This window comes from Mustela nivalis (assembly GCF_964662115.1).
Source record: "Mustela nivalis genome assembly, chromosome: 12".
NCBI lineage: Eukaryota > Metazoa > Chordata > Mammalia > Carnivora > Mustelidae > Mustela > Mustela nivalis.
In genome coordinates, this window is record NC_139031.1 from 49549685 (window position 1) to 49576353 (window position 26669).

Sequence of the window (26669 nt, forward strand, 5' to 3'; positions counted from 1 at the left end):
TTGCATGGAGCAATGGGTGTGGCGCATAAACAATGAATGCTGGAACACTGAAAAGATATAAAATAAAATAAAATGGGAAAAAAAGAAAGATTAAAAAAAAGAATACTGAAAACACAAGGCAAAATCAAGTACTTATAGACAATAACCAACTGAAAATATTAGGTATAAAAGAAATAATCTTTGAAATAAAGAATACAATGCATTCACTAAATGGCAAAAAGGATACAGCTAGAGAACTAATTAGTGAGCTAGATGATTAAGTCAAGGATTCCTCAGATCCCCCCAAAAAGACTCAGAAAAGGATAAAGATAGAAAACATACAGGAACAATTAAAATATGTAGAGGATAGAAGAAATTTAAATGTACATCTAACAGAAGTCCCAGGATAAAAGACAAAGTAAATTGGGGAGAGAAGGGGTAGGAGAGAAGAAGGGATAATATCTTAAGAAATAATTATCAAATATTCCATAGAGTTAAAGAAAAATAGAAAATCTCAGACTGAATGGACTCAGATTAAATAGAAACTTCAGTGCAGATTAGGAACAAAGTCAAGAGAAAACATTAAAGTTTTCAGTGGAGGAAAAACGTCACAGAAGAACAAAAATCAGACTGGTAACAACTATGAGAAGAAGACAATGGATTATTATCGTCAAATTTTGAAAGAACAATGGACTTTGAATCAAATATTTTATAGCCAATGAAACAACTGTTTAAAGTACGTAAATGCAATCAACTGTTTAAATGTTTAAATAAGATATACTGAGACAGGGGTGCCTAGGTGGTCAGTTAGTTAAGCATCTACCTTCGGCTCATATCATGATCCCAGAGTCCTTGCTGAGCAGGAAGTCTGCTTCTCCTCCCTGCCTGCCACCACCCCATGCTGGATCGCTCACACTCTCTCTCAAATAAACAAATGGTATTAAAATTTTCTAAAAAAAAAAGATATCCTGAGACACTTAATACTTTACAAAATCAACCACACAAAGAGCTCTTTGAAAGTACTCTTAGAGGGGGCACCTGGGTGGCTCAGTCAAATAAGCATCCAACTCTTAGTTCCATCTCAGGCCATAATCTCATGAGTCATGACACTGAGCCCTATATCGGGCTCCAAGCTCAATGGGACTCTGCTTGAAAACCTCTCCCTCTGCCCCTCCCTCCACCCTCTCTCTCTCTCTAAAATAAATAAATAAATAAATATTTAAGGGAATAAGGTACTTTGAGAAAATACTCCAAAACACAGAGAAAACCAAAAGATATCCAAAAATTTATCAAATAAGAATGAGAGAATAACTCTAAAGTTTGTTATCTGAATTATCATTTACAATACCTGTAACATTCTGTAACTAAAATCCTAAACAAGTGGTTAGCTGATTTTTAGGAGAGAAATACACAGCAAGAAGACACACCAAAGGCAGATGAGAATGTTCTAAGATATTAGTGGTATAAGGTAGGAAAGGGGGGAAAAAATAGAAACCATGACCAACAGAAACACAAAACAATTACAGAAATATGTTCTAATAAAACAGTAATTATACCCATCAAAAGACAAATTTATACATTAGCTTCTTTTAAAAAATGATCCATTAGTATGTTGTCTAAGAAAGACATTCAATTTAAAATAAAGGGAGGGAGGGGTGCCCGGTGGCTTAGTAGGTTAAGCATCTGCCTTTGGCTCAGGTCATGATCCCAGGGTCCTGGGATCAAGCCCTGCATTGGGCTCCTTGTTCAGTGGGGAGCCTGTTTCTTCCTCTCCTTCTGCTGCTCCCCCCCACCCTGCTGTGCACGCGCTTTCTCTCTCTCTGTCAGTTAAATAAATTAAAATCTTCTAAAAATTTTTAAAATAAAAAATAAGATAAAGGGAGGGAAAGAAGATAAAGCAAAAAATAGAGGCAGAAAAGGAATTTTTAAAGGAAACAATATTTTAATACCATGAAGGAAAAGTAAGGTCACATAATGGTGAAAAAGAAAACAGTTTAAAATACATAACAGGGGTGGCTGGGTGGCTCAGTCGTTAAGTGTCTGCCTTCGGCTCAGGTCATGATCCCAGAGTCCTAGGATCAAGCCTTGCATCAGGCTCCCTGCTCAGCAGGAAGCCTGCTTCTCCCACTCCCCATGCTTCAGTTCCCTCTCTCACTGTGCTCTCTCTGTCAAATAAATAAAATCTTTAAAATAAATAAAGTAGGGGCGGCTGGGTGGCTCAGTGGGTTAAGCCGCTGCCTTTGGCTCAGGTCATGATATCGGGGTCCTGGGATCGAGTCCCGCATCGGGCTCTCTGCTCAGCAGGGAGCCTGCTTCCCTCTCTCTCTCTCTCTGCCTGCCTCTCCGTCTGCTTGTGATCTCTGTCAAATAAATAAATAAAATCTTTAAAATATATATATATAAATAAATAAATAAAGTAAAATAAAATACATAACAATCATAAATACTTTAACACCCAACAATACAACACTAACTTTTTTTTAAAGATTTGATTTATTCATTTGACAGAGAAAGACACAGTGAGAGGGGGAATACAAGCAGGGGGAATGAGAGAGGAAGAAGCAGGCTTCCTGGTGAGCAGAGAGACTGACACTGGCTTGATCCCAGGACCCTGGGATTATGACCTGAACTGAAGGCAGAAGCTTAACAATGAACCACCCAGGTGCCCCAGCACTGACTTTTTTTTTTTAACAATTAAAGAACTAGAATATATAACAATCTCTCAAAACTGATAAACTGATCAGATCAAAAACTAAGAAAAGATACAGAAGATTAAGGATTAAAATAATAGCTATACATCAGGACCTGCATACCAAGTATACCTGGAATATACTTTCTTTTTTACCTTATAAGGAACAGTCATAAACAATCAACCATGTATTTTAGGCTACAAAAGAAGTCTCAGTAACTGTTGAGGAAATCAGAAATCATGAACTTTAACTTCTTGACCTCCATAATTGAAGTATAGGTTTTATTTCTTAAGTATTTGAAGAATATAGGTAAATATCAAACTACTTCATCAAAATAGAAGTTTAAAAAATATTCTGGTGACCAAGAGGAATAATATTAAGGGAAACAAACCAGATATAGCAAAAACTCTCATAAGATTAAACTTTAAGAAGAGTTTTTACAATCATCTCGGTTGCAAACCTATGTTTACTAGCAGTTCATGAGAAGAAAAAGACCTTCACAGGGTAAAGTAAAAACTGTACTATAAACAGGTACATTCTTACTACACCACTGCCCTTTTGCATGCAAAGGTCACTTCACAATTCTGGAAGAACTTATACTATACATGGTATTATCTAAACTACATCTTCCTCCAGGCAGACAGAAAGAGACAGTATCAAGATGTCCCTGAATATCCTTTTCCCCAACTCTCTAGCAAACTCATTCCCTGCCATCCAAAATAAAACAAGGATGCCAACTAGCACAGCCAAGATTTAACTTGTTACTAAAGATGCTGACCAATGCAGTAAAAGTCCGAAGATATATAAAAAGTAGATGGAGAAGATGGCTGTTGTTTTCAAATGATATGACCACAAAGAAAGTTCAAAGAATATTAATAGAGAAATGAGAACTAAAAGAGTTCAGGAGAGTTGCCAGAGACATCAATGTATAAAAGTCAACAGTAAAAGGGCGCCTGGGTGGCTCAGTAGGTTGGGCCTCTGCCTTCAGCTCAGGTCATGATCCCAGGGTGCTGGGATAGAGCCCCACATCGGGCTCTTGCTCAGCGGGAAGCCTACCTCCCCCTCTCTCTCTCTGCCTGCCTCTCTGCCTACTTGTGATCTCTGTCAAATAAATAAATAAAATATTTTTTTAAAAAACAGTAAAAATAAATAAGCAAACAAATAAATAAAAATCAACAGTATTCCACTACACCATGAAAAATAAGAAATTGAAAGTAAGGTAATAGCCACAAAAGCAACCAAAAGTATACATATCTTGAAGTTAAATGAAGAAATGCCAGAGGGTTTTTAGAGAAAAATTTTAAAACATCATTAAAGGAGACTAAAAAAAAAATCTGAATAAACAAAGAGAAAAATGTTTCATAACACTGTCACATGTGCATTCACTCCAAATTAAAGTCATTGCAGAGATGGCAGGATAAGGCTGAAGATAAGGTTGCATAACAACCTAGAGCTACTGTACTCTAGCCCCTGATACTGGATCAGGACTCCTCTTCTAAACTCTTGACATGTGACCCTACCAGATTTTCTGCTGGAATGCAACAGACAACAGGGACTCACATGCCTGCTACAGCTTCTGTATCCATGAGTTTTCCCAGTGAATGCCACTCTAGCAATCCTGATGTGTCTGACCATTTTACCTTATTTGCAGGATAGATATACATATATAAACATATTAAATAGATTAAAGTAGTATTTTAATCCTATTAAAAAGAAATTTGAATTCATCCAAAAGAAGATAAAATTTTGTAGCCATTAGTACTATCTGAAATCTCAAGGTAAATGCATATTTCACCTCTCAAATGATAAACATATTTTAATGTATATATATATCTTTTTAAATTCTAACCTGCAATGTTTTCAAGCGTTTATTAAGAGGTAACTCATCTACTTCCAGAATAAAAACTTCTACTGCCATGTTCAGTTTCTGTTGCACTTCATTTCTTTTGGCAATCAAAATACTCCCTTCGTTCTGGAGAAAGAAAACAAAGAATAACAATCATTAATACACCAGCTGGTTTTTTTTTTTTATATACACACTGACCTATGTAAAAAAAAAAAAAAAACTAATGTCTTAAAGTGAGTAAAATTTAACATTACATTCTCCAAACACAGTAGCTTTTAAGACAAGCATCTTTCTCCTGAGATCACCAAACTAACAAAGAGCTTTCTTTACCTTAATTAGAAATAAGGTATTTCATAATCCTACTCTTATTTTTCCCACTATATGGACAACACTGAAATTTTTGTTTTTCTTAAAAAATTATCCAAGTTCCTATTATTAATTATACACTAACTCCCTCCTGCTCCCATTCCACCTGTCAATTCCTTCAACTACCTACCCTTCGAGATTCAGTTAATCTCCACCATGGTAAAACCTCCAATTTGTCTAAGAGGTTAGGTTTGGAAATAGGCATATGAGAGAGATCCAAGAATTCTATGCATTATCTCTATTATAGTACTTATCAAGCTACATTGAAACTATTTATATGTATATCCCACATCCAAGAGAATCATGTCTTAAACAAATCTGTGTCTCTGCTACCTATTGCAGTGTCTGCCTCATACACTAAAAAGCTTGAATTTTATATTCTTTTTTGTGTAAGTTCAACCAGGCCATTTTATAACTATACGCAAAAAAGAAAAGAATCTCATTAAAAATACATATGGCAATCAGGTTGAGGTACTGTACAAAATACATAAATGAAATAACACTAGACATAAATTAAGTTCAATAAGGGAAATAAAATGCCGGATGCCTGGATAGCTCAGGTGGTTAAGTGTCCACCTTTTGATATGAGCTCAGGCCATGGTCTCATCATGAGATCTGGCTCTGCACTAGGCATGGAACCTGCTTAAGATTCTCTCTCCCTTTCCCTCTGCCCCTCCTCACCCCTCTCTTTAAAAAAAAAAAAAAAGGCAACTCAGCAGCAGTTATAACTCTGGATTTATTCAATAATCCACTCTTCAGTCTATCAAATGAACTTTCAGGAAATGAAGCCCAAAATTAAATCCTGAAACGTAAGGGGCTGCTTTAGCAGTAAGCAGAAACAAATAAGTCCTTTTTTTTTTTTTTAATTTTTAATTTTTTTATAAACATGTATTTTTATCCCCAGGGGTACAGGTCTGTGAATCGCCAGGTTTACACACTTCACAGCACTCACCAAAGCACATACCCTCCCCAATGTCCATAACCCCACCCCCCCTTCTCCCAATCCCCCTCCCCCCAGCAACCTTCAGTTTGTTTTGTAAGATTAAGAGTCATTTATGGTTTGTCTCCCTCCCAATCCCATCTTGTTTCATTGATTCTTCTCTTACCCACTTAAGCCCCCATGTTCCCACTTAAGCCCCCATGTTTTGTTTTGTTTTTTTAAGATTTTATTTATTTGACAGAGAGAGAGAGACAGCGAAAGAGGGAACACAAACAGGAAGTGGGAGAGAGGGAAGCAGGCTTCTCACTGAGCAGGGAGCCCGATGCAGCTTCACAATTCCAGGACCCTAGAATCATGACCTGAACTGAAGGCAGATGCTTAATGACTGAGCCACCCAGGTGTCCCCAAATAACTCCTTTAAAAAAAAAAAAAATCAAAGGAGCATCTGGCTGGCTCAGTCTGGACAGCATATGACTCTTGTTCTTAGAGTCATGAGTTCGAGCTCCACATTGGGTGTAGAGATTACTTATGTAAATAAATAATTTTTTTTCTTAAATATACTAGAGGGGCACCTAGGTGGCTCAGTCAGTTAAATGTATGCCTTTGGCTCAGGTCAGGATCCCAGTGTCCTGGGATCCAGCCCCGCATCAGGCTCCTGCTCAGTGGGAAGTCTGCTTCTCCTTCTCCCACACCCCCTGTTCGTGTTCCCTCTCTCACTGCCTCTCTCTCTCTGTCAAATAAATTTTTAAAATTCTTAAAAAAAAAAAGAAAGAAAAGAAAAGACATCATGAATTACTTTAATATCAACAACATAGTTTAAATGGAAAGAGAATACACCTTGTAGTCAGACATACCTAGGTTCAAATACCGTTTTAACATTTACAACTATTTAATCTTCAGCAATTTCCTTAAACCTTGTAGGCCTCAATTTTCTCATTTATAAAATAAGAACAAAACTGTCCATTTTAAAAGTGTAAAGAAGAAGTTTATAAACTACCTAATCACATTACCTGTGTTTCATATAGATCAAACTCATTGCTTTTGTCACTTTTTTCTTCTGTAATTAGAAGTGATCAGTTAGGGTCTAACATGTAAAATGACACAAATACAGCCCCTTGTACAAATTTAACAATCCTGGAATTTCCAAAGACCTAGTTATTCTTGTTCTCGCCTACAGTCAGCTATTGCCAACTGGGCAACCTAGGTATGAACTAGGAAGACGACTTTTGGGGTACAATCCCCAGAGGTAGAAACCATAGAAACCACCAATAATTCAGATGGAGCAACTTCAAACACAAGTATGGAACTCATAGGTACTATGGAAAGTTATGATTGTGTTAAGTATCTTCATATGAAAAACAGGAGCTCTGTTCAGCTCAATATAAACTAAAGAAAATTGTGAGAGGAAATATACTTGGACCTATGCTAATAAAGATTTCATAGGAAATAATCTGCTCTTCATACCCTCCTCTACCCACAAATAACCACCTTTCAATAATGGGTGCTTAAATAGCATTTAATAGTAAGGCAGAGTCCAATACTGCACACCACTCAGACCACCACACCACTCAGACCCCAAAACAATATACATTAGCAGGTGTCACAACCACCGTGGCTTACAAGCTTCATCCCCTTCAAAAGCCACCATATTTTACAGGCATAGCTTCCAAAGTTCCTCAAGGATGGTATTCCCAGTTGCAAGAGCCTCCACCAAGCATCTGTAGTTTAAAGTTTCTCAAGTCCAGATATAAATTACCAACTAGGGAGATTTACCTAACCAATGCCGCCTAGTAACATGACTGAAATATTATTTTATTAAATTACCAAGGAAAAAGAGAAGGAATTGAACAATGGTCAAATGTTCATGCAAAAAGGGGAAAAGATTTTCTTAACACTTTATCCACAATCACCATTTATCTATCTTTTTTTAACAAGGCAAGAAAATTAGGAGTCAAAATATTAATATGAAGATGCTATAAAATTTAAAGATTTCATGCAAAGTATCACTATAATATCCACAATCTTTCCCAAATGATATCCCCATATGATCAACAAATAAAACCTTTAGAGAGAAAAATTCTGGACCCACCACATTTTCACAAGTTTGTATGTTCTTCTGAGCAAGATTGTATTCTGCCCAAATTCTCTCTAATTCAGTCAAAGAAGCTGGGATAGTAAAGCCCTCGTCATCTAACACTTGCATAGCATCTGAGAGGTCATTTCCAAAACGAACATTGATGTTGACATGTCTATTTAAAAACAAAAGCAAAAAGGAAAAGATTAAGAAATTTTTAAATTGACATGAGAAAAAGTTGCGCTTAAATAATAATGGTCTAAAGTTACAACATACAATGTTGGCTATGAAGAGGTACTTGCTAAAACCTTATACAAAATCATCAATTAACTGGCATAATTTGTAATTAAAAATATATTTGATTCATGGGGCACCTGGGTGGTTCAGTTGGTCAAGCATCAGACTCTTGATTTCAGCTCACGCCATGATCTTAGGGTCATGGGATGGAGCCCTGTGTTGGGCCCCACACGTGGCAACAAGTCTGCTTGAGATTTTCATTCTCCCTCTCCCTCTGACTCAGCCCCCCTGCTTCTGCACAGAAGCATAATAAATAAATAAATAAATAAATCTTAGAAATATATATATACATTTGAGAAAAAAATCAAATAAAACTTTATTAGAAAACTTTTACATAGATGCCCCTGAGTAGCTCAATTAGTTGGGATCTGCCTTCAGCTCATGAAGGTGATGATCTCAAGACCCTGGGATCCAGCCCCACATTGTGCTTTCTGCTCAGCAGGGAGCCTGCTTCTCCGGCTCCCCTGCCTATACCCTCTCTCTGTGTCCAATAAATAAAAATAAAAGCTTAAAAAAATAATAAAATAAAATAAAGGACAACTTTAAAAGTCTGATCATATCAAATAGACCTTCAATGCTGGTATACAGTTAGATTTCTGAACAATTCCTTAAAAATGTTAGACTTAGCTAAACTTGCTAACCAAGACTGCAAGCACCTTAGTCCTTGTATCCTATTAAACAGACTAACATTTGTAGAGTTGAAAAAAGGAAAAAAAGAAAAAAAAAAAACAGTTGGAGAAGCAAGCCAGCTACCAAAAACAACAAAGTCCATCCATATTCTTTTCTCTAGTTTCTAACAAGACAGCCACCACTCAAATAGCACATTATTTCCTCAAAAATGTACAAAAATACATTGGATTATTTTGGTCCTAAATCTGCCCCATATCTGTGGCAGTGTAGCCACTTAATTTCTGGTAGTGCCTCAAAAGTTAATAGGGCTCCAAAACTGCTAGAACTTATACAGGAATTCAGTAAAGTGTCAGGATATAAAATCAATGCACAGAAATCAGTTGCATTTCCCTACACCAACAGCAAGACAGAAGAAAGAGAAATTAAGGAGTCAATCCCATTTACAATTGCACCCAAAACCATAAGATACCTAGGAATAAACCTAACCAAAGAGACACAGAATCTATACTCAGAAAACTATAAAGTACTCATGAAAGAAATTGAGGAAGACACAAAGAAATGGAAAAATGTTCCATGCTCCTGGATTGGAAGAATAAATATTGTGAAAATGTCTATGCTACCTAAAGCAATCTACACATTTAATGCAATTCCTATCAAAGTATCATCCATCTTTTTCAAAGAAATGGAACAAATAATTCTAAAATTTATATGGAACCAGAAAAGACCTCGAATAGCCAAAGGGATATTGAAAAAGAAAGCCAACGTTGGAGGCATCACAATTCCGGACTTCAAGCTCTATTACAAAGCTGTCATCATCAAGACAGCATGGTACTGGCACAAAAACAGACACATAGATCAATGGAACAGAATAGAGAGCCCAGAAATAGACCCTCAACTCTATGGTCAACTAATCTTCGACAAAGCAGGAAAGAATGTCCAATGGAAAAAAGACAGCCTCTTCAATAAATGGTGCTGGGAAAATTGGACAGCCACATGCAGAAAAATGAAATTGGACCATTTCCTTACACCACACACAAAAATAGACTCAAAATGGATGAAGGACCTCAATGTGCGAAAGGAATCCATCAAAATCCTTGAGGAGAACACAGGCAGCAACCTCTTCGACCTCAGCCGCAGCAACATCTTCCTAGGAACAACGCCAAAGGCAAGGGAAGCAAGGGAAAAAATGAACTATTGGGATTTCATCAAGATCAAAAGCTTTTGCACAGCAAAGGAAACAGTTAACAAAATCAAAAGTCAACTGACAGAATGGGAGAAGATATTTGCAAACGACATATCAGACAAAGGACTAGTGTCCAGAATCTATAAAGAACTTAGCAAACTCAACACCCAAAGAACAAATAATCCAATCAAGAAATGGGCAGAGGACATGAACAGACATTTCTGCAAAGAAGACATCCAGATGGCCAACAGACACATGAAAAAGTGCTCCATATCACTCGGCATCAGGGAAATACAAATCAAAACCACAATGAGATATCACCTCACACCAGTCAGAATGGCTAAAATCAACAAGTCAGGAATTGACAGATGCTGGCGAGGATGTGGAGAAAGGGGAACCCTCCTACACTGTTGGTGGGAATGCAAGCTGGTGCAGCCACTCTGGAAAACAGCATGGAGGTTCCTCAAAATGTTGAAAATAGAACTGCCCTATGACCCAGCAATTGCAGTACTAGGTATTTACCCTAAAGATACAAATGTAGTGATCCAAAGGGGCACGTGCACCCGAATGTTTATAGCAGCAATGTCCACAATAGCCAAACTATGGAAAGAACCTAGATGTCCATCAACAGATGAATGGATCAAGAAGATGTGGTATATATACACAATGGAATACTATGCAGCCATCAAAAGAAATGAAATCTTGCCATTTGCGACAACATGGATGGAACTAGAGCGTATCATGCTTAGCGAAATAAGTCAAGCAGAGAAAGACAACTATCATATGATCTCCCTGATATGAGGAAGTGGTGATACAACATGGGGGCTTAAGTGGGTACGAGAAGAATAAATGAAACAAGATGGGATTGGGAGGGAGCCAAACCATAAGTGACTCTTAATCTCACAAAACAAACTGAGGGTTGCTGGGGGGAGGGGGTTTGGGAGAAGGGGGTGGGATTATGGACATTGGGGAGGGTATGTGCTTTGGTGAGTGCTGTGAAGTGTGTAAACCTGGTGATTCACAGACCTGTACCCCTGGGGATAAAAATATATGTTTATAAAAAATAAAAAATTAAAAGTCAAAAAAAAAAAAAGTTAATTAGGCTCTAGAGGAACAAAATTACTCAAACTATCTAGAGGCTTACAAACCAGATGACAGCTGATGGATTTATACTGGAGAATACAAATTTCCACTGGACAAAACAGCAACACACAATATTAATTCAGATGAACATCTTCTTATTGTTTCCAAGTATTTGAGAAAATGAGTAACTGATTTAAGTACTTTGTGTAGCATGAAAACTTGAGAACTATTTTTTCCCACATTCCAGAAAAGAGGGAGAAATTATCCCTAACCAGCAATAAGACAATCATCTATTAATATAAAATACCTACATAAATCATATACAGAGTCTGACAAATGCTTAATAAACTCTGCACAAGGATTCCTAACCAATTTCTTCTCTCCTGATTCCATGAAGACCATTTTTCTTCTGACTGTACGAAAACCACTTTTTTCTTTCAAATCTTTAGTTTGGATATAGGCCTAAAAATAACACCAAGCAATAAAAATAGGCATAGTAGTTTCCCATCAAACTACCACTTAGAACTTGTGTTGGTTTTTAATTTCATTCTCACAGATGACTTTATAACCATATATAACTCCATGTAGTAACAAAGGAATGCTGACACAAACACTATAAAATTCAGCTCAAGCTAAGTGTTTTTAGTTTCTCTCTTTTAAAGGCATAAAAATATAAAGATCAAGTGTCAAAGGAAAAATGATGAGTATAGAATTTAAACAAAGCACAAACTAATCAGCAATTATTTTAAATTATCTTTCTCGAGGTCCCTGGGTGGCTTAGTCAGGTAAGCATCTGAATCTTGATTTCAGCTCAGGTCATGATCTCAGGGGTGAAACTGAGCCCCAAGTCAGGCTCTGTGCTCAGCATGGAGTCTGCTTGAGATTCTCTTTCTCTCTCCCTTCTTTCCCTCTGCCCCTCCCTCTGCTTGTATATTCTCTCTATAAATAAATCTTTAAAATAAGTGAAAATTAAAAGTATCCTTATCAAAAATATGCTTTTACTTACCTAATTTCTTTCAACATTTCAACCTTAGCTGCCAGATTTTCCATTCTGGTACCTACACGAGTCTTCAGAGTGCTTTCTAAGTGTTTAGTCAAATCCATGGTAGTCGCTTTCTCTTGCTGCAACAAAAAACAAGCACATCCCTAGTGAATCTCGAACAAGAAACTATATTTCTACTGTCACTTAAATACTTTTAAGGCATAAATAAAATTTTAAAGATTAAAAAATATTTGGGTACCTGGGTGGCTCTTGTTGGTGAAACCTGGAGCTCTTGATCTCGGGGACATGAGTTTGAGCCCCATACTGGGCATAGAGATTACTTTTTAAAAATTGGGGAGCACCTAGGTGGTTCAGTGGGTTAAGCATCCAACTCTTTATTTTGGCTCAGGGAATGATGGGGTCATGAGTCCAAGCCCACATGGGGCTCCATGCTCAGTGTGGAGTCTGTTTGAGATTCTTTCTCTCCTCCCAGCCTCCCCCTACTCATGTTCTCTCAATCTTGCTCTAAAATAAATAAATAAATCCTTTGAAACAAAGTTTTCTTTTTATATATTAAACCACAGGACAACTTATTTTCCTACTAGTTTGGATCTGAAAAAGATAAATCTATTCCAGGCTTCTACCTTCACACAAATCATAGACTCTTTATCTTTCATTCTAATAAAAAGCCAAATAGAAAGAAATTTCATATACTTTGTCTCAGTAGTTAAATTTTAAAAAGATAAGTAAAAGATCCCTAGAGACATGAGATCATTATCAATGACAACTTTTTTTTTTTTACAAAGTCCTGTGTCATTTTACATTGCAAAACAACCAAAAACATCACTTCCCTGACCTAAGCTAGATTAAACTCCCTAATTCTGAATAGTAACTCAAGTACAAATGTACCGTGATTATCTAAAATAATGTATAGAGCAGTAATATCATTAAAGACTTAGCAGCTTTATTCTAATTATACTCCAAGCCAGATTATTACATAAACATAGAAATTTTATTCAGCATTTATACAATATGATCCTTAGTCCTCACATTCTCTCCAATTCTCTAGTTAAATAAAAAGAGAGAACCAGCAGATACTGAATGCTTATGCTTATTACTAGTATGATACAATCAGGTATGTTCATGTCCTTCGGCTCCCATTTGTTAAGTAGGATGACCATGAAGAATCAGTTATATTTGTTTTTAACTGTTTATATCTACTAGAATTTGTATTATAATTATTCAAAAATTACATAAATCTAGAAATAGGAGTAGGAAAATAAAAAGTTTTTTTATCTTTGCAAATGTACTTAATGTTTTACAAAGATATTAAACAAATCTTCAATACAAATTACTAATGAATTATATGTGTAAGAAAACTTTAAAATACTGAGGTAAAGAATCATGTAGATCTAAAAGAATTGTGAAATTAAACTGGTTCTCAAGGCTATTATTAGTCAACTTATATTTTTAAAAAAATGAAAATAGTATGGTTTTTAAGACAAAGAACAAATAAGACAACAGATGGCAAATTCAAACCCAACCACATCAATAATTACAATAAATGAAAACTAGATTAACACTCCAATTAAAAGATAGGAGATTATAAATTGGGATAAAAAGGCTTAGTTTCAACTATATGTTGCTCATAAGACATACTTACTAGATATAAAAAGACATAAAAATTAAAGGATGGAAAAGATATACCACGCAAATATGGCTATATTAATATCAGGTAATGTGAACTTCAGTGCAGGGAGCATTCCCAGCAATAAACAGTGATATTGCATAAAGATGATTCAGGAAGACACTATTCTAACTGTGTATCCAACTAATAACAAAGTCTCAACTCCACCAAGTAAAACTTAACAGAAAAAAGGAAGAAACAGAGAAAACCACAATAATATATGGAGATTTCAACACTCCTCTCTGGGAACTGATAGAACAAGTAGACAGAAAAATCTGTCCAAATACAAAAGACTTCAACAATAATCTCAGCTCCTTTGATTTTATGCACAAAACACTCTACCACACAACTGTAGAATATACACAGTTTTTTTTTTTAAAGATTTTATTTATTTATTTGACAGAGAGAGATCACAAGTAGGCAGAGAGGCAGGCAGAGAGAGAAGGAAGCAGGCTCTCTGCTGAGCAGAGAGCCCGATGCAGGGCTCAATCCCAGGACTCTGGGATCATGACCTGAGCTGAAGGCAGAGGCTTTAACCCACTAAGCCACTCAGGCGCCCCTACACAATTTTTTAAAGTACATGGGAACACTTCCAAAGACAAATCATATGCTGGGTAATAAAACAAATCACAGTAAATTTAAAAGAAGTGAAACCAAAGAAAGTTTGCTCCCTAATAAAAAGAGATTAACTAAAACTCAGTAACAAAAATATACTGGGGGGAGGGGATCTCCAAATATCTGAAAATTAGACAATGTATTTCAAATAACTCATGATTCAAACAAAAATCACAGAATTTTAAAAACATGTTTAATTAAGAAAAACAAAGTATCAAAATCTGTGGCCTACAGATAAAGCAGTACTTAAAAAGAAGTATCTTTAGGAGTGGTTGGGTGGCTTAGTGGCTTAAGCTTCTACCTTTGGCTCAGGTAAGGATCTCAAGGTCCTGGGATCCAGCCCCATTTTGGGCTCTCTGCTCAGTGGGTAGCCTGTTTCCTGCCCCCTCTGCCTGCCTCTCTGCCTACTTGTGATCTCTCTCTCAGTCAAATAAATAAATAAGATCTTTTTAAAAAATTATCTTTAAATGTTCTAAAAGAACAAAAGATCAAAAATGATATGAATTTCCATCTGAAGAAGATAGAAGGGCAAATTAAAGAGGAAAGAAGGTAATCGTAAACTAAAAAAAAAAAAAATCAATTAATAAAATAAAAAAGAAATAAATTTTTAAAACCAACAGATACAGAAATCAGTACTTTGAAAGCATTAAAAACTTCAGGTTTCTGGTCCAGCATGCAAAAAGCCTGAAAGTCACTACACCATCCTAACAACAAATAAAAAGCTGAACATACTGAAAAAATCAACAAGCCTTCTTAGATCTTTAAGAAAGAAGACGTCATATCACCACCGCTATTCAACACAGTACTAGAAGTCCTAGCCTCAGCAATCAGACAACAAAAAGAAATTAAAGGCATCCAAACAGGCAAAGAAGAAGTTAAACTCTCACTCTCTGCAGATGATATGATACTATATGAGGAAAACCCAAAAGACTCCACTCCAAATCTGCTAGAACTTGTACAGGAATTCAGTAAAGTGTCAGGATATAAAATCAATGCACAGAAATCAGTTGCATTTCTTTACACCAACATGACAGAAGAAAGAGGAATTAAGGAGTCCATCTCATTTACAATTGCACCCCAAACCATAAGATACCTAGGAATAAACCTAACCAAAGAGGCAAAGAATCTGTACTCAAAAAACTATAAAGTACTCATGAAAGAAACTGAGGAAGACAAAAAAATGGAAAAATATTCCATGTTCATGGATTGGAATAACAAATATTGTGAAAATGTCTATGCTACCTAAAGCAATCTACACATTTAATGCAATCCCTATCAAAATACCATCCATTTTTTCCAAGGAAATGGAACAATTAGTCCTAAAATTTATATGGAACCAGAAAAGACCTCGAATAGCCAAAGGAATATTGAAAAAGAAAGCCAAAGTTGGTGGCATCACAGTTCCAGACTTCAAACTCTATTACACAGCTGATATCATCAAGACACATGGTATGGTATTTGGTTGGTATGGTACTGGCACAAAAACAGACACGTAGATCAATGGAACAGAAGAGGGAGCCCAGAAATAGACCCTCAATTCTATGGTCAACTAATCTTCGACAAAGCAGGAAAGAATGTCCAATGGAAAAAAGACAGCCTCTTCAACAAATGGTGTTGGGAAAATTAGACAGCCACACGCAGAAAAATGAAATTGGACCATTTCCTTACACCACACACAAAAATAGACTCAAAATGGATGAAGGACCTCAATGTGAGAAAGGAATCCATCAAAATCCTTGAGGAGAACACAGGCAGCAACCTCTTCGACCTCTGCCGCAGCAACTTCTTCCTAGGAACATCATCAAAGGCAATAGAAGCAACGGCAAAAATGAACTATTGGGACTTCATCAAGATCAAAAGATTTTGCACAGCAAAGGAAACAGTTAACAAAACCAAAAGACAACTGACAGAATGGGAGAAGATATTTGCAAATGACATAGCAGATAAAGGGCTAGTATCCAAAATCTATAAAGAGTTTAGAAAATTCAACACTCAGGGGCGCCTGGGTGGCTCAGTGGGTTAAGCCACTGCCTTCGGCTCAGGTCATGATCTCAGGGTCCTGGGATCGAGTCCCACATCAGGCTCTCTGCTCCACAGGGAGCCTGCTTCCTCCTCTCTCTCTCTGCCTGCCTCTCTGCCTACTTGTAATCTCTCTCTGTCAAATAAAAAAATAAAAAATCTTTAAAAAAAAAAAAAAAGAAAGAAAATTCAACACCCAAAGAACAAATAATCCAATCAAGAAATGGGCAGAAGACATAAACAGACATTTCTGCAAAGAAGACATCCAGATGGCCAACAGACACATGAAAAATTGCTCCACATCACTCGGCATCAGGGAAATACAAATCAAAACCATAATGAGATACCACCTCACACCAGTCAGAATGGCTAAAATTAACAAGTCAGGAAATGACAGATGCTGGTGAGGATGCGGAGAAAGGGGAACCCTCCTACACTGTTGGTGGGAATGCAAGCTGGTGCAGCCATTCTGGAAAACAACCTGGAGGTTCTTCAAAAAGTTGAAAATAGAGCTACCTTACAACCCAGCAATTGCACTATTGGGTATTTACCCTAAAGATACAAACGTAGTGATCCGAAGGGGCACGTGCACCCAAATGTTTGTAGCAGCAATGTCCACAATAACCAAAATATGGAAAGAACCTAGATGTCCAAATACAGATGAATGGATAAAGAAAATGTGGTATATATCTACAATGAAGGACTATGCAGCCATCAAAAGAAATGAAATCTTGGGTGCCTGGGTGGCTCAGTGGGTTAAGCCGCTGCCTTTGGCTCAGGTCATGATCTCGGGGTCCTGGGATCGAGTCCAGCATCGGGCACTCTGCTCAACAGGGAGCCTGCTTCCCTCTCTCTCTCTCTCTCTCTGCCTGCCTCTCCGTCTACTTGTGATTTCTCTCTGTCAAATAAATAAATAAAATCTTAAAAAAAAAAAAAAGAGGGGCACCTGGGTGGCTCAGTGGGTTAAGCCACTGCCTTCCGCTCAGGTCATGATCTCAGGGTCCTGGGACTGAGTCCCACATCAGGCTCTCTGCTCAGCAGGGAGCCTGCTTCCTCCTCTCTCTCTCTCTGCCTGCCTCTCTGCCTACTTGTGATCCCTCTCTGTCAAATAAATAAATAAAATCTTTAAAAAAAAATTTAAAAAAAAAGAAAAAGAAAAAGAAATGAAATCTTGCCATTTGCAATGATGTGGATGGAACTAGAGAGTATTATGCTTAGCGAAATAAGTCAATTGGAGAAAGACAACTATCATACGATCTCCCTGATATGAGGAAGTGGAGATGCAATGTTGGGGGTCTGGAGGGTAGGAAAGAATAAATGAAACAAGATGGGATTGGGAGGGAGACAAAAGATAAGAGATTCTTAATGTCACAAAACAAACTGAGGAGGACTGGGGGGAGTGGGGAGGGAGAGGGTGGTGGGCTTATGGATACTGGGGAGAGTATGTGCTACGGTGAATGTTGTTAAGTGTGTAAACCTGGCGATTCACAGATCTGTACCCCTGGGGCTAATAATACATTATATATTTATAAATAAATAAATAAAAAATAAAGAAAGATAAGGTCACAGGACAAACTACTACCCCCAAAACTGGAGAGACTGGGAAACAAAAGCCATTCACAACTTACAAGGAACAGCAACCTCTGAGGGAACCAGTCTCAAATAGGTAAACCTCAACTTCAAATGACAACACTGAAGACTTACTGTGAACAACTCAGTTAAAAACTCCAGGCAGACCCGGTCACCAGGATGCCTTCAGTTTTATGAGTTTTACCCCCAGGATCTCTACCATGTTCTCACAGAGAAATAAAAGAGAAAAATCCCCTCCAGCTTCCAAAAGGGAAAGGCGGAAAGGAAACATTTTACACCAGAGTATTCTATTTTTAACAAGATCTAACCTCAGGGAAACTATATATTTTTTAAGATTTATTTGACAGAAAGAGAGAGAGAGAAAGAGAGGGTGTGCACATAAGCAAAGGCAGAAAGGGAGAATATATACTAAAAGACAAAAAAAAAACACTTGGAAGAGACAAATCAAGAATCAGACTCAGACAGGGCATGGATAGATGCTCAAACTGTCAGACCAGAAATTTTAAACATGACATGATTAATATGCTAAGGGCTCTAGTATGTAAGTAAGTAGACAGCATGCAAGAACAGAAAGACAATGAGAGATCAAAAACACTAGAGCAGAGATGAACACGTTTGATGCACTTATCAGTAGATGGGATGTGGCTGAGGAAAGAATCTCTAATCCAAGTTACATGAATGTATATACCCACTAAAAGACCCATACAAAAATATTCACAATGGCTTTACTCTTAACAACTAAAAACCAGAAACAAACACCCTAAATACAAACTGTGGTATATTGCTACAATGGACTACTACTCAGTAATAAAAATGAACAAACATAATATACACAACATAAATAAATGTCACAACAATTATGTTCAGTGAATGAAGCCAGACACAAAAGAACATGTATCAGAGGATTCCTTTTATGAAATACAGGACCAGGAAAACTAAACTATGGTGATATAAATCAGAATAGTGGTTGCCTTGAGTGGGAGGAAAAGTGGTTAGACTGTCGGGAGGCAACAAGGAACTTTCTGAAGTGGAAATGAGCATTTTATATCTTTTGAGTAGGTAAAGTAGATGGCCTGTGATCCATTTATACTCTTCACGGAAGAGGACAGGGGAATACCCCCCGAAACAAAAATAAAAGGCAGGTGACTAATCTCCTTATGAACTAGACCTCAAAGAAACAGATTGTATTCTAAGAAGAGACCTTCTCTGAAATGCCCATCCTTAGGAGGATGTCCCCAGATAAAAGGTTAGTTATGGGGCGCCTGGGTAGCTCAGTCAGTTAAATAACCAGACTCTTGATTTTGGCTCAGGACATGATCTCAGAGTTGTGAGACTGGGCTCGGTGCTCAGCAGGGAGTCTTCTTGGATTCTCCCCTCTCCCTCCGCTTCTCACCTCTCCCCCAGCCTAGAGCACAGTCTCCCTCTCTCTCTAAAATAAATAAATAAATCTTTAAAATACAAACAAGAGGTTATAATGGACAGTACCCAAATTTATAGATTTATGAGGCAGAGCTCCCTGGAGAATGCCACCTATGGATTTAAAGGCTGAAAATTGAGTTCAATTATCAATGATCAATGATTTAATCAATCTGACCTAATAAAAGCTTCATTTAAAACAAAACATAACACAAAAAAACAAAACCCTCCAAATAAGTAGGTTTGGGGGAGCTTCCAGATTGGTGAACAAATCCATGTATTGGTAGAGTGGTAGGCTAAGAAACCCCCAGTTCCCCTACTCCACCTTTCACTCCCATCATAACTTCCTCTATGCATCTCTTCCTTTTATTTCGTTGTTCCTGCATTATATCCTTTATAATAAAATTGTAATCATAAGTATAGCACTTTCCTGAGTTCTTGAGTTGTTTTAGTGGATTACTGAACAAGGTAGTAGGGATCATAGGAGCTCTCAAATTTACAGGCAGAAGTGTAGGTAGCCTGGGAACCTGATGGTGGCTGGAATCTGAACTGGAAGAAGTCTTATGGGACTGAGTCCTTAATTTGTGGGGTCTGTGCCAACTCCTGGTATTTAGTATCACAAATAAATTGTGGGACATCCAGTTGGTGAAGGTGCACTGGAGAACAGTGTTAGGGTGGCACATTTAGGGTAAGAAAAAACTCACACATTTGAAAAAGAGACAATATTCTTGGGGGGGGGGGCGGTAAATGCCCTGAATCCAAGCAACCTTGAGAGCTAACTACCATAAAAGGAAATATATGCAGATAAAGGAGCCTCTTAAGCAACACAAGGATGCAGATTAAGCAATTTAAGAGATTTATCATCCAAAATGCAATGCACAAGCCTAAACTAGGATCCCAACTGGAAGAAGCTAAGAGGCAATCATAGAACAATCCAGGAAATCTGAACACTGGATATTAAAAGATATTAAGGAATTACTGTTAATTTTTAAATATGAATAATATTACAGTTGTCTTTTTCAAAGTTATATTCTAGTAGAGGCAGACACTAACTAAAACATATACAGTAGAGTATTATGAATGAGATTTGTTTTAAAATAACTCTGGGGCACCAGGGTGGCTTAACTGGTTAAGAGTGTGCCTTCAGCTCAGATCATGATCCTAGGGTCCTGGAATTAAGCCCTGCATCAGGCTCTCTACTCAGTGGGGAGTCTGCTTCTCCCACCCCTCTGCCCCTGCTCATGTGCACACGCGCGCACACGTGCGCTCTCTCTCTCTCTCACTCTCTCAAATAAATAAATAAATATCTTAAAATAAAATAACTCAGGAGGTATAGTTTTTTTGTTTTGTTTTGTTTTTCTAAAGACTGCCCTTGTGTCTAGTAATTGTAAAAACCAGGTGATGAATACACTAGGTTAATTATTCAACTCTCTCTCCTTCTGCAATGTATGAAATTTCCCACAGTTAAAAGCTTTTAAAAGAGGGGCGCCTGGGTGGCTCAGTGGGTTAAACCTCTGCCTTCGGCTCAGGTCATGATCTCAGGGTCCTGGAATCAAGCCCCACATTGGGCTCTCTGCTCAGTGGGGAGCCTGCTTCCCCCTCTCTCTCTCTGCCTGCCTCTCTGCCTACTTGTGATCTCTCTCTGTCAAATAAACAAATAAAACCTTTAAAAAAAAAAAAAAAGCTTTTAAAAGAACATAAAAGGAAATGTAAATGAGAGATTATTAATCTTTCAAACATTCAAAGAAATCCAAAGATGATTAGTTTGGAGTATAAGAAAAAATTTCATCTGTAAACAAATATAAAGGAGAAAAGAGGGAGGATGGGAGAGAAAGGGAAGAAAACAAAAAGTGCCAGCAAATTAAACAAAGAAGAGCAGATGAGTATACAGATCACCCAGATGGTCATTCTTTACCTTATACCAGTGAATATACCATACCTGAAGCTCCTGGGCCGTCTGTTCTACTTTGGATTGTAGAGCTTTATAACTTTCAAGAAGAACCTCCTTCTCATTTTTAAGCCTTTCATTTTCTTCAATCAGTTTCTGGTCCTGCTTAATTTTTGCCAGGCTGACATTAGATCCTAAATTAAAGTCTCCAATAGTCAAATTTTCCCTATTAAAAACAAATTCACTTATTTTAAAAACCAAACTCTGTTAAGAGTGACAGAGATCATAAATCTAAATGAAATCATCTTGAGAATATATCTTAAGTTAATTTTGAAAACTAATTTAAAATCTTTATCTAGTTCAACATTTAAAAATATTTTAATGCAAACTAGTTTTCATAAAATTATACTTCAAAAACAATGCTGCCAACACTCAAATATATTCCAACTTATAGCAGTATCAACTCCAGCAAATACAGTAAAAAGGATTCATTATCAGTTTCTTCCAATTTCTCCTCCCCATGAACTCCACTCTATTTGACAAGTTTTGTTTCTACAATCCCAAAAACAGCTACATAACCCAAGACATGGCATCATGGCTTGGATCATGACACAGAAGTTTATAAATGGTTTGGTACTTAGAAACATTATACATGGCTTTATGCTTCAAACTTATAATTCAAGATTTTCTAAAAAGTGAATTCCCTTTATAATAATCAAGTTATCACAGGAAGAACAAAGAGTTTCTCTTTTGTTAAAAAGGAAAGTTAATTCCCTATAACTCATTAAAATATTCTTAAAGCAATAGGAAAACTTCAAAGTTTATCTGAAATTCTGGCTGTGCCTGGATAATTCAGATTTAGGAGTATTTTTATATTTTTGGTAAACATATTCAGAAGAATTAATATGAAGAGCTGGCATGTGAACTTTAAATAACAGGAATAATTTTTCTTTCAAAATGGCTCCTATGAAAAATTCCTACAAAAGCTGAGAGGAATACACATTTAAGAAAAATAGAAATGAGTATCATCCCTCAAAATCCTGACATAGATGAGGATTCCAAAAACATAAAGCTTGACTTCTACTATGACAAGAGCTTTACCAAGAATTAGAAACTAGTTGACTGAAAACCCCACGACAGTCTTACTTTGGAAATGTCACATGATTTCCTGCATCATTTTCATTCTTCGAGTCAAGAGTCATCCTCCCACTTAAGCGCCCCTTTGGCCGGGTGAAGGCTGACTGGTTTGATCTATGGCCCCATGAGGGAATAGGGCTTTTGAGGTTCCTGAGGACAAGCTGACCATGATCTGATTTTTTTTCCTCACAGGTGTTACTGCTGGAAGTGAGTTTGCTTTTCTCTGCAAATCCTTTCTTAGCCACCTCCTCCCCTATATCCACACTGCCATACTCAGCCTGAGCAATAACTGTTCCATCTTGATAGGTTGCTTTAATTCTCATTTTTATCTCCTTTTCAAAAATCAAGCTCCCCAAAAAGGTTCTGCCCTAAGAAAGATGGGGGAGGAAAAAAGATGTAAACCAACGACGCCAACATGTCCTTCTTCACTTATTTTTTTTCTACCCAGTTTTTCAAACAATCATACTTCTTCATTCGAAAACTCTTACCTTGTTATTGGCTATAAGCAAATATACTCCTCCATGTGTATGAATATATTCTAATTACACATTTAGAGGAGAAATCTTCTTTTCCAGAAGTAGAGTTAATACCTGTATAGGCAGCCATATCCATAAATTTTAAAATGTGTACCAATTAAATACCCTAGAATAACTGTTTTAAACCAAGCAGAAAGTGTTGACCATTTTTGGTCCCAATGAAATGAAATTGCGTCTTAAGGAGTACAGCACATAGAAATTAATTCTGGTATCTAAAAAAAGCACTCAAATTCAACAAAACTTTACAAATAGCTTTATAGGAGCACTGGGATGGCTCAGTTGGTTAAGCATCTGCCTTCAGATCAGATCATGATCCCAGGTTCCTGGGATTAAGCCCCATGTTGGGCTCCCTGCTCAGTGGGGAGCCTGCTTCTCAGTCTCCTGCTTGTGCTTGTTCTGTGTGTGTGTGTATGTGTGTGTGTGTATCAAATACATAAATAAAATCTTTTAAAAATAAATAAATAAAAATAGTTTTACAAGCAGAATTAGGTACTCTGGTTAGGGGCACCTGGCTGGCTCTTGAGCTCAAGAGTTTTGGGTTTGAGCCCATGCTAGGGGCTTAAAAACAAAATCCTTAAAAAAAAAAAAAAAAAGAGGTACTCTGGTTTTATAGTAAGAAAGGATCAGAAGAGGAAAAAAACAAGCAGGAAACAATACCAATGATAATCCAGGTACTAAGAGCATAAAGACCAAACTAGGGGTGCCTGGGTGGCTGTCAGTTAAGTGTCCACCTTTGGCTCAGGTCATGATCCCAGCATCCTGGGATCCAGCCCCATGAGCCCCACAGCAGTCTCCCTACTTAGCCTACTTCTCCCTCTCCCTCTACCCCTTCCTACCCATGCTTAAGTTCTCTCTCTCTGTCTCTCAAATAAATATTTTTTTTAAAGAGACCAAACTAAAAATTAGCAAATAAACAAGCTGACCACATTTAAATAAAAAAGAGGAGGAAGAAAGGGAAGAGGGAAAAAAGAGGATAAAGAAAAAAATTTCAAAGTCCAAAGAAGAGGAGGAGGAAGAACAGACAGAAAAAAAAAAATTCAAGGTCCAAGAAACTAATTAACATTGGTAAGGAGTAATTATATTCTCTTTTTTTAACTATACAGTATTATAAAGTGTAGAAATGAGACTTATGTTAAAGCTCTTAACTTTTTCTATGCCATGGGCTCCTTTAATCGGGCTGGTGAAACTTTTAGAATTCTTCTCAGAAAAATGCTTTTTAAATGCATAAAATAGGGGTGCCTGAGTGGCTCAGTCAGTTAAGCATCTGCCTTCATTTAGCTCAGGTCATGATCTCAGGGTCCTGGAATGGAGCCCCGCATCAGCTCCTTGCTCAATGGGGTAGCCTAGTTCTCCCTCTCCCTCTGCCCCTCCCCACCCCTTGCTTGTGTTCTAAGAAATGAACAAAAAACTTAAATAAATAAATGAAATGAAAAATACATAGAATTACAAAGAAAATTATTTCACTGTGATACATTTTAACCCCAAGTTAAGAACCCCTGGACCTAGAAGGGTACATCTGTAAGAGCAGAAGGCAAACTGTAAATGCTCATCATTAACCATTCAAAAATATATATATTTTTTTAATCCACAAACCAAAATGACATAGTATTTTAAGTTTACAAAAACACGGGCTTTATAAATCTTTCAAGTCATAAAATTCTTAAACACACACATCTTAAACACATGAGAGGCTTGAATTTACCAAGAATACCAATACAGATAGTAAAGATGGTTCAGAAGGCATCACCAACAAATGAGATCAAGCAAGCAAAACTAACAAACTCAAAATATAATTCATAAAAATAGATCAGATTAAGATTTTGATCAATCAGGGGCGCCTGGGTGGCTCAGTGGTTTGGGCTGCTGCCTTTGGCTCGGGTCATGATCTCAGGGTCCTGGGATCGAGCCCCGCGTCGGGCTCCCTGCTCCGCGGGAAGTCTGCTTCCCTCTCTCTCTCTCTCTGCCTGCCTCTCTGCCTACTTGTGATCTCCGTCTTTCAAATAAATAAATAAAATTAAAAAAAAAAAAAAAGATTTTGATCAATCAGAATCTGGTTTGGGGTTAACCTCTTTCAAACAAAAACCTTTGGTTTCAACTGATGTGACATTGTTGGGGTTTGGGAGCAAACCATCAAGAAAGAACTTTTGAGGTGTCTTCAGTGCAAAAAATGGTTTATTAAAGCACAGGGACAAGATATGTGGGCAGAAAGAACTGCACTGGGGTCATGAGGAGTGGCCCATTTTATACTTTCAAATTGGGAGAGGGGTCAGGGAAAGCGCAAGTGTCTAAGGATTTGGAAGCAAAGTTTCCAGGACCTTGAGGGGCTAGCTGTTGTCAGGAAAAGGTTATTTGCTACTGTCTAGTAAAAACTTAGTCAGGAGACCCTTCAGATGTCTATCAGTGTGCCATACTCTTGGAGGATGACTGCTAACATATATCTTGGGAAGAACAGGTGGGTAGAGATAAAGGAAGTTTCCAAAGGAATTTTTACATGTTAAAGGAGACTTGCAGGACTTTGGAGGTCAGACTAATAACATGGAGGCAGCTGAGTTCCTAGAAGGACACTCTGCCTGTGTCAAGGACTTGTCAATGGCTGTAAATTTTAAAGAAATTTAATTTTTTTCCTTTGCCTTTGTTCACACCATCACCTTTATGCTGAAAATCTATCTAAAATCAAGTACAACTTCTACTCCTAACCAATGTTAATAGAAATAACAATGTCTGAAAATTATTGCTGGAATATATATAAAATTATTAATATTTTGAGAAACTCTGTCTTTGGGCAACATATGGATTTAGATGGAAATAATCTACTTTCTACAAGAGGTCTAATTACCTAAAGCTGAATGCACTAAAGGTATACTACTCCTTGCTTAAAATGTTATGCAAAAATCTAATATTTAAGACTCTTCCCTGAAGTCAAATTCCATTTAAGTTATGATCACCAATCACATTTAGTTGTTCAACAAAATTCTCCCTGAATTATACAGAATCAGAAAAACAATATCTTAAACTTGGAATAAAATCTAAGTTCTCTTAAATTCTAATTAACAAAAAGAATGACCAAGTACATGGGTTTTTTAATAATTATACTTTACCATAAAAATATATATTCTAGGGGTGCCTGGGTGGCTCAGTGGGTTAAAGGGTCTGCCTTCAGCTCAGGTACTGATCTCAGGGTCCTGGGATTGAACCCCACATTGGGCTCTCTGCTCAGCAGGGAGTCTGCTTCCTCCTTTCTCTTTGCCTGCCTCTCTACCTACTTGTGATCTCTGTCTGTCAAATAAATTAATAAAATCTTTAAAAGTGTATATATATATTCTATATATTCTTTTCTTAAATGTCAAATATTTAATTTTTATGTTGAGAAATATATTATAGTTCTCATTAAATCTTGCATGCCGGAAAGAGAGATCTATTTATTTTTAAAATATAGGTATTTAAAAGGCTTAAATAAGATTTATCTTTAAAATAAATCTGATCACTGTCTTAGAACACATAACCTTCAATGATTAAAAAATGATGATGCTGGGTGCCTGGATGGGTTAAGCCTCTGCCTTCGGCTCAGGGCATGGTCCCAGGGTCCTTGGATTGAGCCCCTCATCCGGGCTCTCTGCTCAGCGGGGAGACTGCTTCCCCCTCCCCCTCTGCCTGCCTCTCTGGCCTACTTGTGATCTCTCTCTCAGTCAAATAAATAAATAAGATCTTTTT

The 26669-nt window shown here is 37.2% G+C and overlaps 1 protein-coding gene across 4 annotated transcripts in view; it reads right to left on the reverse strand.

Annotated features, from left to right (window-relative positions):
- The window catches only part of STK31 (serine/threonine kinase 31), an 89091-nt gene that overhangs the window by 44298 nt on the left and 18124 nt on the right, over positions 1 to 26669 (reverse strand). For all 4 annotated transcript variants that reach the window (XM_082693703.1, XM_082693704.1, XM_082693702.1 and 1 more), the window contains exons 7-11: positions 22432 to 22790; positions 21337 to 21511; positions 12095 to 12210; positions 7911 to 8070; positions 4519 to 4641 (exon numbers count right to left, since the gene is read on the reverse strand). In XM_082693703.1, coding sequence (XP_082549829.1) covers positions 4519 to 4641; positions 7911 to 8070; positions 12095 to 12210; positions 21337 to 21511; positions 22432 to 22790 — 933 coding nt within the window. The remainder of the gene's footprint in view (positions 1 to 4518; positions 4642 to 7910; positions 8071 to 12094; positions 12211 to 21336; positions 21512 to 22431; positions 22791 to 26669) is intronic.